Genomic DNA, 14149 nt, shown 5'->3' on the forward strand with positions numbered 1-14149 from the left:
TGGGTATTGGGCTCGGGTGTTTTGGGCTAGATTTTGGGGATTGGGCTAGTTTTTACATTGGCCCAGTTAGATTTTAGGCTAATTAAACCCCTTTTTGTTTAATTAACTTTTAAAAATCTATCTATTTGTATTATTTACATAATTAGTTAATCTTCAATTGTTAAAAGGAAAAATTACTAAATTTAACACTAAAACTAAAAATGTCAAAAATAAACCATATTTGTATTGTTGTTTTCTATGATTTCAAAAATGCTAAAAATGTATGAGAAATGCAACTAAATGCAAATAATTTCAAATAATTAACAAAAATCCTAAAAATAAATCTAAAAAAATAAATATGAATAATTTATTTATTAATTTTTAGGAATATTTTGGTAGGGTAAAAATTACATGCTCACAACACTAATTGCATCTCAATTTCAAACTAGTAGTATATTATCCTCGCTATCCATTTTGTCCCATTTGCATTTCACTCCATTTTGGGGAGAAAAGGAAAAAATCATCATGTCTTTTGCCTTAAAGAAGAAAATGAAGAGAAATTTCTTTGGATGTGTGAGAGCAAGGTGTGGTTGTATTGATTTGTACAACTTGTGCTCAATACATTGTCCTTAAAATGAATGTCTTAGCCTTACAAAAATGTGGATGTAGGTGCCTTTGATAATCAATACTCCTTTGTCAAGCTGCAGCTTTTGTATTGGCACTAAAAGTAGTTCTGCCATACTGTTAGTCTGTTACAGCGTATGTGACTAAACATTTGCAGCTTATCTAGGTTCTACTTCAGGTGGATGTATAACTACGATTGAACTATCAATGGTGTCACAATCTTTTGCCTGTAGGACAAACAATATGGCTTTTGCTACAAAATTCCCGGGCCAGGATAAAGCATTCATTTATGTTGGGCTAAACCAGCCTGCATATATTCTTAACATGGTGTGATATTGTCCGCTTTGGGCCAAGCCCGCATGGATTTCCTAAAAGGTCTCGCACCATTAAGAGATCCATACACCTTATATGTATGTTCTCAATCTTTTCAGCTACCAATTTTGGACTTTGTTCACACACCCAACAATCTCCCTCTTGAACTGGCCCATCACCACGATCCACAGGTCCCCCCTCCAACTAAATTCGGTGTGGTCCATTACCGCGATTTGCGGGTCAAAGATTCAACGTGTGCCACCCACATCGCTTAGGTATTTTTGGCAAACGAAGTCCGCAACTAGCTTCTTCTTTTGTGTGTGCATCCCCAAGCTCATAAGTGTAAGCAAATCGAGCCTGGCACCATCACTCAGCCATCGCCATACTCGTCCCGTTAAACCTGGGTTATGATATCAGTTGTTGGGTTAAAACAACCCAAAAATACTCTTTAACAATTTATTTATGTGTTCTAAAGATCCTTAATTTATCGATCAACAGATGAAGTCATCAAGTCTTAATATTTAGATGAAAGAAAACCACAAAAGCCTTTGTAAAAGGAGCACTGTTGCATGCTAACAAACTTGATTTAAACTGATATTTTATTTCATGTGTTTGATGTAGAACACATGAAAGGAGAAAAGCTCCTGGCCTCTGATTCTTTTGCAGATGTGGCTACTCGTTGCTGCATTGCTTGAAAATCAATAATTGACTTACTTTTATGAGATGCTTCTTACATCCAGCAACCCAATCATTAAACATAATGATATTAAATATCCAAATAACGCGTCCTTACGCGGTTATTTGGATGCTGAAGATTGACAAGAAAGACAAGTCATCGGTGGGGCACTACAAGGGCTAGCCCTTTCTACGATTCTTGTTTTGCCACTACAATTGATCTTATTTAGAACCCTTTATTCTGATAAGATTTAAGAGAGCATAAACTCAGCTGTCAAACCTGTATGGGTCAAAATCTGCCTCCTCAGTGGGTTTTAGCATGGAGCGATATCGTGGAAAGCGATATGGTCGAGGTCGACTAGTGGATAATAGGGCTCGTAGCCGAGCAGTCAATAACGGCTGAGGTCGAGTATCAAGGGCAGAGCTAACGGCTAGCTTTTGTAATAGGAAATTTAGGAAAATATTTCTCGATATTTGTACTTTTAGGGTTGACTAGGGTATGTCCCATATAAATAGAAAAAGAGATACGAGGAGAGGGGCATGCAACATTCTCTGATAAGAACACTATTTGAGAAAAAAGATTTTCTCTCTAAAAAAAGATACAAACACTACATTTCTGAGAAGATTCGATTATATATTATTCCGGGTTATTTTCACCTGTGGTCATTCAACTAAATATTAGTTTCACAAAAGTTCTCAACTTTTATTTGCCACTTTACAATAACTCAACTAATAGGTTATAACTCTGAAGTCATTTTGGTTGTTCCCATTTGCTAATTGCTCTTTTAGAATGCCACATCAGCATCTAATATCCCATTTTTAAAATTAACCCATTACTCTCTCCGATACACTTTAATTAAATTATTCTAATTATTCTAAATTATTCTAATGTTGTCTTATCTAGCAACATATTCTAACGTTGTCTTGTCTAGCAAGTGAAATGTTAGGCGTTATCACGGTCCCGTTAAAAATTTCGGGTTGTGACAGATAAATATGATCCTTACCGTTTATCATGTGCCTCAAATTCAAGCATTAGTAATGGAAATATTTCTCGTAAGCGTTTTCCGTTTTAATTGGCTCTACACGGGAAGGGATGAACTTAAATTAGTCGAGCTAATGAATACATGATGGATGGTTATTAAACAAAAAAAAAAAAGTTAAAGAACTTGTAGGCCAATTATTTTTCATAACCTTAATTTGTGATTTAATTTTGAGCTAATCCGCTTTGTTTTAATTTTGGACAAAATTGTACTTCCTCCGGACCATTTTAATTGATTTTTTTGAAAGTTTTCACACATATTAAGAAATTAAGCTTTTAGCATTAATTGACAATGAAATTAGATATATTAACCTTAATTTATCCGTTGAAAATACAACAAATACTCCTAGCATGTTTACTTCAATGGCAACTTTGAAAAAAAAAGTTAATTACTTTTTGATATCTGAAAAAATCAAATATTATGGACCACAAAAAAAGACTAAAAAATTAATTAAAATGCACCGGAGGGAGTAATGGATTAATTTTAAAAATGGGATATTAGATGTTGATGGGGCATTCTAAAATTTTGCAATTAGCACATTTCAGTTGCCATGACAGATTTCCGGCGGGTATATGTTAGAGGGAACAACCAAAATGACTTTAGAGTTATAGCCTATTAGTTGAGTTATTTTAAAGCGACAAAGGAAAGTTGAGTGACTTTTGTGAAACTAACATTTAGTTGAATGACTACGGGTGAAAATACACTTTTTCATCAGATGCGAGAATAGTTCCAATATTACAGTATATGCCTATCACTCATCCGAGAATAGTTCCAATATTACAGTATATGCCTATCACTCATCACTGTAAGAAGGAGGAATCATCCACCCCATTCGATATTGGGTGAATCATTCTCCTTATTTACGTTAATGTCATCTATAATTATGTCTTCTACTTGAAATTCTTCTATCATTAATGATCTGGAAATATTGAATGTACGCAATATTTAATCCTTCGCGAACATCGTCCGATTTTATTTGAGTTAACTAGTTATAAATCTGAGAATATTATTATTAACTAGGTTTAATCCTTTTTTATATAAAATTAGTTAGTTTAATCAAAAGTCTACATTTTTTTGTCAAACAAAGCCGATATCTTAATTAAGCATTATTCGCAAAAGTAGCATTTGCTAAAACTTACCTTCTGACAGCACTATAGGAATATGCAAAATTCAAAAGCAACGGCTATTTTTATCATTGCCGTGAGGATGTAGATTCTGGCAAGTATTATTGAGGAGGATTGGCCCCCTTTACAGAGTGGTCACATATATAGAATAAAGGATGGAGTTTTATCTGAGGTTTTCTTATTCAGAATATTCATCTTGTCTGGTTAGAAATGGTGATTAGGATTCCTCCTTATCAAATCCTATGTCAACAAGCGCTATGTTGCGCGTACTCTCCACAACGATGCCGCACCCGTGTCAGATCCTCCAAAAATACACTTTTTTGGAGGATCCGACACGCACCCGGCAACATTTTCGGAGAGTCGGAGCAACATAGAACACGCGAGCTTCTGTGCTTAGGTGGAATCATCTATGGTTGCCTTGTCAGCATTTGTGGCCCTGATAATTGGTCAAATGGCTTCAAGTCATTGTCAATCTCACATTAATATTGATTTTGCCCAATGTGAACATCATATTATGTGTTTGTATGAGGCCTTGATTACAAGGCTTCGAAATCATAAAGTTCAAATCTTGTGCCATGCATCACATTCAGAATCTTCAGAGAATACTGATTTCTTTATTGATGAAAAACAAAGGTAAACGCCATTTGATCGTTTACCTTAATACACTGTCTCAGGTACCTGTCAAGAAAGAGGTATTTCTCTTAAAATTGATATATTTAATACTGTCAGGAATAATGCAACTTTCATGTCTTGTCCCGAATTCATGTCTGTGCCGATAAAAGCTGTTAACATTCTTAGCAATCTACTTGGTGAAACTAAGGACTGGTCTATTAACATCTAGAGTGCTTTGACATGGTGTTTAACTTGTATCATATCAATCGCAATTGAAAGCTGACCAGCATATTATGTGTGATTATAAGAGTTGTAAAGCTAGTTTTATGTGAAAATAGACAAGTAAACACAGATATGACTGAACAGGAGATGAAAATAAAACCACTTTATTCACTTTTGAATTATTAAGAAGAATATTACACAAAAGAATAATAGGACTTGAATCTGCATTATGAGGGAATTGATTCCTTGGTGGTAAACTTTGTTACAGTTTTTGCCCCTTTACAACCTGGACCATTTTCCACCTGAACGACATTAGCCTTCGCGTCAGGCAGTTGCTTGCATTAATAATATGGATTACACATGTTCATCTAAGAACGAGAACATGGTGAAATAACCCCACCTTTCACATAACATCTTCCCCTCATAATACCTGCTAGAAATGGATACAGAACAAAGAATAATATTTTGACAAGGTCTTTTTAGTAGAATAATGGACCGTCGAACAGGTAAAGAGGGGCATTATTGGATTTCTGCAACAAAATATTGCTTCACATGCATGAATATGACAGTTGACAACTTCAGAGTGCCATACCTCTACAGTCAAGAAAAAAGGAAAGTAGGAGGTTTATCCAACTCTTTTTTGGAAAATTTGCGCTACCTTGTGGAATCTCATTTAAGGAAACCATTTGAAGCTTACAACAGATCAAAAAGTAAACTTTGGGGCCCAAACAATGAGATCTTCCAACTATATATACCTCCCCAAACCATTCATCAAAATTACCACCTCCAGCAATTAAACCATTTCTCGATCTCGAGCTTCAAGTTTACGTCTAGTTGAGAAGCTCAGTTCTACACAAGGTGAGCCATCGATGATTTGTTTTCCTTCTGCAGTTCATTTCATTATTCTCTTCCAGCTTCTACACAAAAACAAAAGGAAGAAAAAAAAGCAATGTATGAACTGAGACCTTGTTTAACTATAACGATGTATAGAATGAGGCCTCATAGATGGATAACCAATAAGATTTAATGGCCTATTTTACTTCCCATATGAAAATTTGTTCTCAACATCTTTTTATGTTCATTTTCAGGTAGATAAAATGAGCAGTGGAGATTGGATGTGTGCTGCATGCCAACACATAAATTTCAAGAAAAGGGATGCATGCCAACGATGCAGCTGCCCAAAATATGCAACGTCGGCTGATGTTGCCCTGTATGGACTAAACAAAACAGAAGTCTTAGCTGGAGATTGGTATTGCAGTGCTATGAACTGCGGTTCTCACAACTATGCAAGCAGAACAAACTGCTATAGATGTGGTGCCTTAAAAAGTGATTATTATGGTATCGGGGCAGGAATGATGGCATCAACAGGTTATGGATATGATGCAAGTTCTGTTCCTGGATGGAAGAGTGGTGATTGGATTTGCAGCAGGTTAGTTCACATAACAACACCTATGCCTCAATCCTGAGAAAGATAGGTTTAACCATATGTATCCTAAATATTCATATCGTTCCATTTAAGCTTATCTGTGTCCAATATTTCAACAACAACAATACCTTTGCCTCAACGGAGTTGGCTATATGAATCTTCACTAATCAAGTCGCTGCATTTAAACTTTTTTCAAACAAGTATTCATACAAAATACAATTGAAAAGCACTAGAAGTTCACTATATTTTCTACTGGCATATAAATCTCTGATAAGACTAGGACTCCTAGAAAACATTGTAGTGTGAGGGTTCATCACAAGATTGACTAGTTTTACGCTAACTGTTAGCCTGCCGCGACTCCCCTTCTGTTACTACTGACATACTATCTTTGGGATTTTAACTGAAATAACTGTCTTCTTGTTTGACAGATTAGGATGTGGTGTGCACAACTATGCTAGCAGAGCAGAATGTTATAAGTGCAAGACACCTAAGGATTTTGGTGAGACATCTTCCATGTGATTCTGGTACTGCATAGTCAACATTTTACTTTACTACACCATTTTTCATTTACTAACATTTTGTCCATTTCTCTGTTTCTCAGGAAATGATCATAGACAAAGTGAATTAAGGGACTCAAATAGTTACTACTGAAGATTTACCAGAACTCTCATAACCTTCAAAAGACACCTCTTATGTCTTTTTTTCTTCTGTTTTTTCCTTCTCTCTTGCTTTTTTTTTTCCTTCTTTCTTTAGATTAGTTTCTCAAAGAAGGGTTTAATTTCCAACTGCATTGTAACTGTGCAAGTGTTCTAATGAATGATCCCTTCAGATTTTGTAACTGCTTTTGTTGGGGTGATCCAAATGAATAATATTATGTAAACTTAACAATTAACCAAAGTTGTTTACCTACAGAGATATACAAAGGCTTATATATCACTTAGGACCACAATTTAATTAGCTCTATGTACTTAATTCACGTAAGGGAACCTTGGCGTAACTGGTAAAGTTGCTGCCATGTGACCAGGAGGTCACGGGTTCGAGCCGTGGAAACAGCCTCTTGCAGAAATGCAGGGCAAGGCTCCGTACATTAGACCCTTGTGGTCCGGCCGTTCCCTGAACGCTGCGTGTAGCGGGAGCTTAGTGCACCAAACTGCTCTCCTATGTACTTAATTCGCAGCAAGAAAAGAAAAGGAGAAATAACAGAAGGATCAGATATTAGATTCACAGAATATTTATGAGTAGTTCCATTCTAGGGGAACCAAATTAGTTCCTTTAAGAATCATGTCTCAATTATTACATAGATAAGAACCTGATGCTTTACTTTTCTAAGTGAGCCAATATCTTCACCTTTTCTCTTTTCTTTCTTTTTTTCCTAACTCATATTTCCATTTACATGCTAATTAATCTGCAACATTTTCAAGCTAGCTATTCCATCGTATAATTTCAACACAACTAATTAAGGGTTTGTTCAGTACAACGAAGTCATTTTGTTGTGTTTGATTGATGCACGATGAAAACATTTTCTATCAAATGATGGGAAAGGACTTCTATCATTTTAAAACTATCTAGACTTTAAACCTCATGTCATGTTACTTATTTCAACTAACAGTAAGATATAATAATCTTTGTTACTCAAAAATCTCATCAAAATACTCGCCGATTTGCTAATATTATCATTAATCATTAATGAATTTTTTTTCCAAAAAAACATTTAACATTCACAAACCAAACATTCGAGAACGTTTTTTGAAAAATATTTACCACGAAAACTGACTTCCGCCATACTAAACACACTCTAAGTGAAAATCTCATTATAGGATCCTTAAACTCATGCAACTTAAGAGACAAGAATGAGCCAAGAACTACTAAATCACATTTATGAGGCAGCTAGAAGTGAAGAGCAGTCGTGGTTAAAGCCTGGATTTTAGGCTATATTGTTCGGACTCTCCAAAATGTTATCTCTCCCGTGCTAGATCCTCCAAAAATGCACTCACTCGGTGGCAATTTTAAAGAGTCCGAGAAACATAGTTTTTAGGCGATATGCTAGTAGTAAGCTTGGCTACATCGAAGTGCGAATAAAGTAGCCTATATATGTACATTCTTTTAGGGTGAGAGAACTAGTAGAAGCAATCGTATCATATATTTGGAACTCAATATGAAAATTATATACTCATTCAGATAAGGAAAAACTCCAGAAATTGCTGCTGTTAAGAGTTATTGAGTTGACTTGATAGTAATATGGAATAAATTCTTGTTATACTAGAATTTGCAAAACACTATTTGATACTTATTAGGGATGAAGAAAAATAATGCTTTGTGTATTTCTTACTAATCTCGTTTTTATGATGATAGTTTGAATGTGCATTGCATAGTTTCTCATTTTCCACTGGTCGGTATAAGTACCACGAGTACAGGAAATAACAAATATCATGCATTCATTGATTTAGTGTAAATGTCAGGTGCGAACAATTAAGTATTTACGGTTTTTACTTTCTAGTCATGGATGTCCAATTAGCTTCCATGCCATCTATGGGTCAAACTTGATCATCGCAAAAATTAATGATTTCATAACCCTCATTTAGGATTCACAAACCCCTTTGGAGAAGTCAAGGGGGATCTATGTAGCTACATTCCGCTCGAATTATATATATGTACATATCAAAATAATAATTTGGGTTTGAGAAGGGTAGTGCGTACGCAAATTTTACCCCTATCTTGTGAAGATAGAGATGTTGTTTCCGGTAGACCCTCGGTTCAAAGACAAAAGAAAAATAAGCAATAACAATAACAATAACAAAATAAGATGATAAGAAGACCGAAGTGAAGAAAAAATATGTAGTAGTAGAAATCTAAAAATAAAAAAATACGAAAATAATACTAATACTACTGGGAGGGAAAGAGATACACTCAAAAAACTATTAAAAAATGTATGTATATATTAACAACATTTGTTTTAGACCCACTTCACTTTAAATTTTATATTCGTATTGGGGCAGAAGGCCAACTTAATTTCCACCCTAGTGATAGAAGCAACCGAACCAGACAGATGGACCACATATTTGATGAGTTCAGGAGTTCAACTAAACTCGTCATTTTCGATGCGAACACATAAATAATACATATCACTAAAACGTCAAAAAAATAAATAAATAAATAAACCAATAATTCCAATAGTGCTATGGGTTCACAGACAAAAAATTTAAAGATTGAATTCATCACGTTAAATCATAAATCCGCCTCTTGACGCATAGTCTACTACCAGATTTCATGTAGGAATAATCCTTCATTTTAGAAAGGCCAGATTCCATGCAAAATTAATTAATTATATGCCTTGTTTATGGAAGACAAGTGTTATGTGAAGTAGTTCCAATTCCATGGCATATCTCCTGGGGTCCAGACATACAGAACCAATTCTTATTAATCATGTCTTTGTTCTCCTTTTTTAAAATAAAATTAGTGGCCCTTTTCTTTCAAATATCTCTGTCAATAAAAAGTCATTTTTTCTTTAAAAATTATTATTTTAGTTTCTGTTTTAGGATTCTAATCCCTAAAAAACTTTATCTACTTTTTTTCCAATCAAGGAAAAAAGTTCAACTTATTGAAGAATATTTTGAAAAAGTATGCATTTGTCATACCAATTGAAACTGACTTCTCAGAAAGATACAAGTCAAATCCATGTTCTAATTACTCTCTCTATCAGAATACCCAAATAGGGGAGAAAAGTAAGAGCAAAAATATTAATAATAATTTTAATAAAATAAGCACTTGAAGAGAATGAGTTTGAATGGTTTTATTATTCTTATTCAAAAGTTGTAGAGCAAAATAATATTCATGATACTTCAAAAAGCAGCTCATCAAATAGAATTAATTGAGTAAAAAATTCTTGACCAGAGGAGACACCAAAGGCCTCTGCCTTTCCATCTCTTGGATAGATAGATAGATAGAAAAGGGGCAGTTTATTTTGGTTTTTTCTCATCGAATAATAACTCATTTTGTGTTGTTAAAAATTTGAAGAATAAAAATAAGAAGGGGCGAATTTTTTTTTTTTTTTTTTTTGGTTTTTTTCACGTAGAATAATAATTTTTTTTGTGTTGTTAAAGATTCGAAGAAGAAAAATAGTTAAATAGATGGCGAGTGTATAATCAAACTGATTAAATTATTGGGTGGACATACGAAAACTTTGCATGAATATGAATTTTGTATTAATAAAAAAATGTTCAACGAGTAATTTTGAAATTTAACATCTATGTTTTTATGTAATTCGTAGCAGGAAATAGGGAAGAATGAGAATCCATGGTCAGGAAGTAATAGATGTAAAAAAGTTTATGACGTAAAATCTCCCTAATTTCCTTTTAGAATTTGTTAAACTTAGCGTAAATATGCTTTTGTTAGAATTCTACATATGCTTTTGTTACTAGTATTTCATCTCTTTTTCATATGCGAATCAGGATTTTAAGTTTGTGATTTTTTTTTTTATAATTCAGTGCTCTTTAATGGCAATGGAGTAATCACGCACTATTACAAAGCCAGTAGGTCAAAACTAATTGCACTCGTTTGTCAAAAATTATATAAAATATGTATATTATATGTTTATAATACAAACACACACACACATATATATATATATATAAAATTTTGTACTTAATTTAAAATTTGTATTTCGAGAGGACAATCCAATATTGATCCTTTTTAAGTAACTAATCTTTTTCATTAATCACAAATGAGAAAAACAAAATCACAGCCTAGCTAACTCAACTTGCTGTCCAAAGAGAATTACACAAAACCAAAACTAAATCCAATATTGATCCTTAATGTTATGAGACTTACAATTTTTTTCAAGTGAATTATGAAACTCTTGGCTAGGTTTCCTACTCCATCTTGGGGTCTGTGCTCCAATTTTCATTTTCAATACAAGTAATTTATATTTCCAAGTAAAAGGATAGTTTAACTTAAAAAATTTACACTATCAAAACTTGTTGGGTGATGTAAAATTACAATAAATTTTTCAACGGGGCAGCCTATTTAGCCGCCGCATCCGCTTTTTAAAAAACTTTAACTTGTACTTAAATTAGGAGAACTTCACATCCGTTGCTGCTCGCACTAGGGGTGGAAATTCGGTATTTCGGTTCGGTATTTAGGAGTTTTGGTTCGATATTTCGGTATTCATTTATCAATTGTATATATCAAATACCGTACCAAAGTATTTCGGTACGGTTCGATATTTTTTATTTTTGTTCGGTACTGTTTCGGTTTAATACATATTCATGTGTCGTACTACAAAGTGCTAAGAGCCTAAGCATTAAGCAAAAGGCAACAACACTAAATAATCAAATCCGCCATTCTGCCTAACAAAAGGTGTGTAAGTAAGGCAGCACCACAATACTAACTAATCTGCCAACTGCCATTCTGCCTAATAAAAGGCAGCAAGGCAGCAACACTAAATAATAAAATAAGCAAGCCAGAAACACTAAATAACAAAAGGCGTGTAAGAGCACATGATTATCACATTCACAGCAAGTACACACCTTATTATCACATTCCCAACAAGTACTTGAAAGGGAAAAGAAGTAAATAAATATCACAACAAGCTAAGATAGTAACAACTACTAACGAGTAGCAGCAACCAGCAGAATTAAACACAGTGCAACAAAAATATAGAGGGCATCCCTCTATTCAAGTTTACACTAATAGTCTCAAATCAACTTAGTCTTAATTCTTAAATATGGATTTCAGGAAGACGCTCAAGATAACGCCTAATATGCTTCCTTAAACAATATGTGCCATCCCTCTTTGGATGAACATTAGGAGCACGGGTCATGATTGCACTTGAACCTAAAAAAAAAGATAAATCATAAGTTAGAATATTATTTTTTTGATGATAATAAAATAAATCTACAAAAGTATATCACCAAACAAATAGAGTATTAAACTTACCACTCAAGTTGCAAGTTGCAACTATACATCAAACAATGCTAGTAGTGCTTCCATTATTTTTCATATCTAAAGATAATTCGACCAAATATGTCATATAAATAAACAAGTATGATATATTATTTTGAACTAAAATACACATAAAATATTAAAGCTTACCAAACTTGAGTTCCTCAAGATACTCCCAGTCTTCTTTAACACTAATATGATTCTTTTTCTACAAAGCTAAATGGTAGTTCATCAATAACTATCATCTCAATTAAGGCCCTCCTAACCACTTCTTGATCAAATTTCCAAAGCGATCCTCCATCATTTTGGCAAGATTGAAAATTTATCTTTGTTTGACTATTATCTTTATCAATGTAAGGTGGGTATTCTTTGCATCTAGCCAAATAATTTTTCAATCCTGTTGTTCCATTGCTAGACGTATTAGCAGCATAAGCTTGCTTACAATATTTACACTTTGCTTTACTGACCCCATTTACTTCAAATTTATCAAAATATTGTCAAACTTCGGATCGAGGTTGCATGGCTTTTCTTTTCTTAGAATCTTGAGTATCAATTGTGTTGGTGTTGCTATCTTCGGTAATAGGTAAACTTTCAGTTGAACCGGCATCACTTACTCTACTTTCATCCGCCATCTATACAAAATTAAAACAAATATAAACACAAATTGAGACTAGAGTTGAGTTTAAATAATCAAAGTCTAAAATGGAGGTTGACAAGTATTTGACAAGGATATCTACGAGTTTCTGGGCTACTGTTTCCCTAACATAATTTTGTAATCTCACTAGAGATATATTTATGTGATTATATTTCACTAGAAATACTAGTAATTGAAAGCAAAAAAAAATAATATTATGCAATGAGTGGAATCTGGAAGTGAGTCTTCATGTCAAAGTTAGTAACCTTCTATATAAGACAATTAATGTAGACGTTCAGTTTCCTTTTTTTCTTTTACAAATATAGAATTTGTTAGCTGATTTCATTATTATATCAAATGAAGATAATCAAAATAAAGTACGCCACCTAACAAGAAAATACCTCTTTGTACGCCACCTAGTGAAAGATAATCACATAAATTCTTTTTGCTTGCCCACCCCTAGTTTTCACTCATTCAAATCTTGTAGTTTAATAACTCTACTAAAAAATAAATCCCACTCTTTATATGTCATTGGAATCTTTAGGTTCAAAGTGGAATTTTCTGAAACTTGTTTATGAAGAGATTAGCCATTAAAAAAAATAAGTGGCAAAACAAAGAGTTTTCCTTATTCCAAGAACTACCAATTAATCTACCATAAATTATTATAAAAAATTGAAGATTGAAGAATGAAAAGTTATGAACTTTTTGAAGAGTTGAAGATTGAAGAATGAAGGTAAAAACTAAGGAAACCAGCAGTCACACTAGAGAGTCATCGGCGCCGAGGTCGTGAAGTCGCCGTGACGTCGTCTGACTCGTCTCTATCGCGCCGAGGTTCTCACTTTTCTGAGTTCTCTCTCACAGTCACAGCTCTTTGCCTCTTTGGCTAGGTTTCTGTTTCTCCCTTGCTAATTTCCTGTAGTGAAGTGAAACTAGGGAAAGACTAAAGAGGGTAAGAGTTGGGCCTTATTGGGTTGGGCTGGGCACTAGGGCAATGTAGAGAATTAGAGATACAACAAAGTGGGTTGGGCTGGGCAGTATAGGTCCAACATAAAATTCTTTAAAATTCGGTATTTCGGTATACCGAAATTTCAAGATCCTAATACTGAGGACCGAACCGTTATACCGAAATACCGAAAATGTAATACCGAATTATACCGAAATACCGAAAAAATCAAAACCGAAATACCAAATTAATTCGGTCCGATTCAGAATTCGATTTTTCGGATTTTATGCCCACCCCTAGCTCGCTGTGCTTCTTCTTTTCCTTCATCATTATCTCCTCAATCGTCTGTTTCTTGAACTTCTTCTTATATCCACCAGCACAAGCACAACCAGATGCGGATTCAAAATTTTTATAATACAAGTGCACCACTTAAAAAAGAGAAAAGAATGTATTAAGTCAGATTTGATCCATGCTCCTTTGCGTAAATAACTTAGCATTCAACCAAGTACGTCATTTAGCATCTTTGGAGCATGAGTGTCAGCAGATAATACAAGACCAATTCTAAAAAATATGTATATAAAATACCTAATTTGGTGAAGAAATCATGGGTTCACGTGC

At 34.0% G+C, this 14149-nt stretch overlaps 1 protein-coding gene across 4 annotated transcripts in view; it reads left to right on the forward strand.

The window, feature by feature from the left end:
• Positions 1 to 6852, forward strand: part of LOC104120894 (uncharacterized) — a 119087-nt gene extending 112235 nt beyond the window's left edge. For 2 of the 4 annotated variants that reach the window (XM_070177068.1, XM_070177072.1), the window contains one exon: positions 6616 to 6852. In XM_070177068.1, coding sequence (XP_070033169.1) covers positions 6616 to 6665 — 50 coding nt within the window. In that variant the 3' untranslated portion in view covers positions 6666 to 6852. Of the gene's footprint in view, positions 1 to 5301; positions 5447 to 5676; positions 6018 to 6442; positions 6539 to 6615 lie in introns of those variants that run through there. The other 2 variants (XM_070177073.1, XM_009632762.4) reach the window with 2 other exon arrangements.
• The last annotated feature ends 7297 nt before the right edge of the window (positions 6853 to 14149 follow it).

The sequence above is a fragment of the Nicotiana tomentosiformis genome, chromosome 6 (assembly GCF_000390325.3).
Source record: "Nicotiana tomentosiformis chromosome 6, ASM39032v3, whole genome shotgun sequence".
Lineage (NCBI taxonomy): Eukaryota > Viridiplantae > Streptophyta > Magnoliopsida > Solanales > Solanaceae > Nicotiana > Nicotiana tomentosiformis.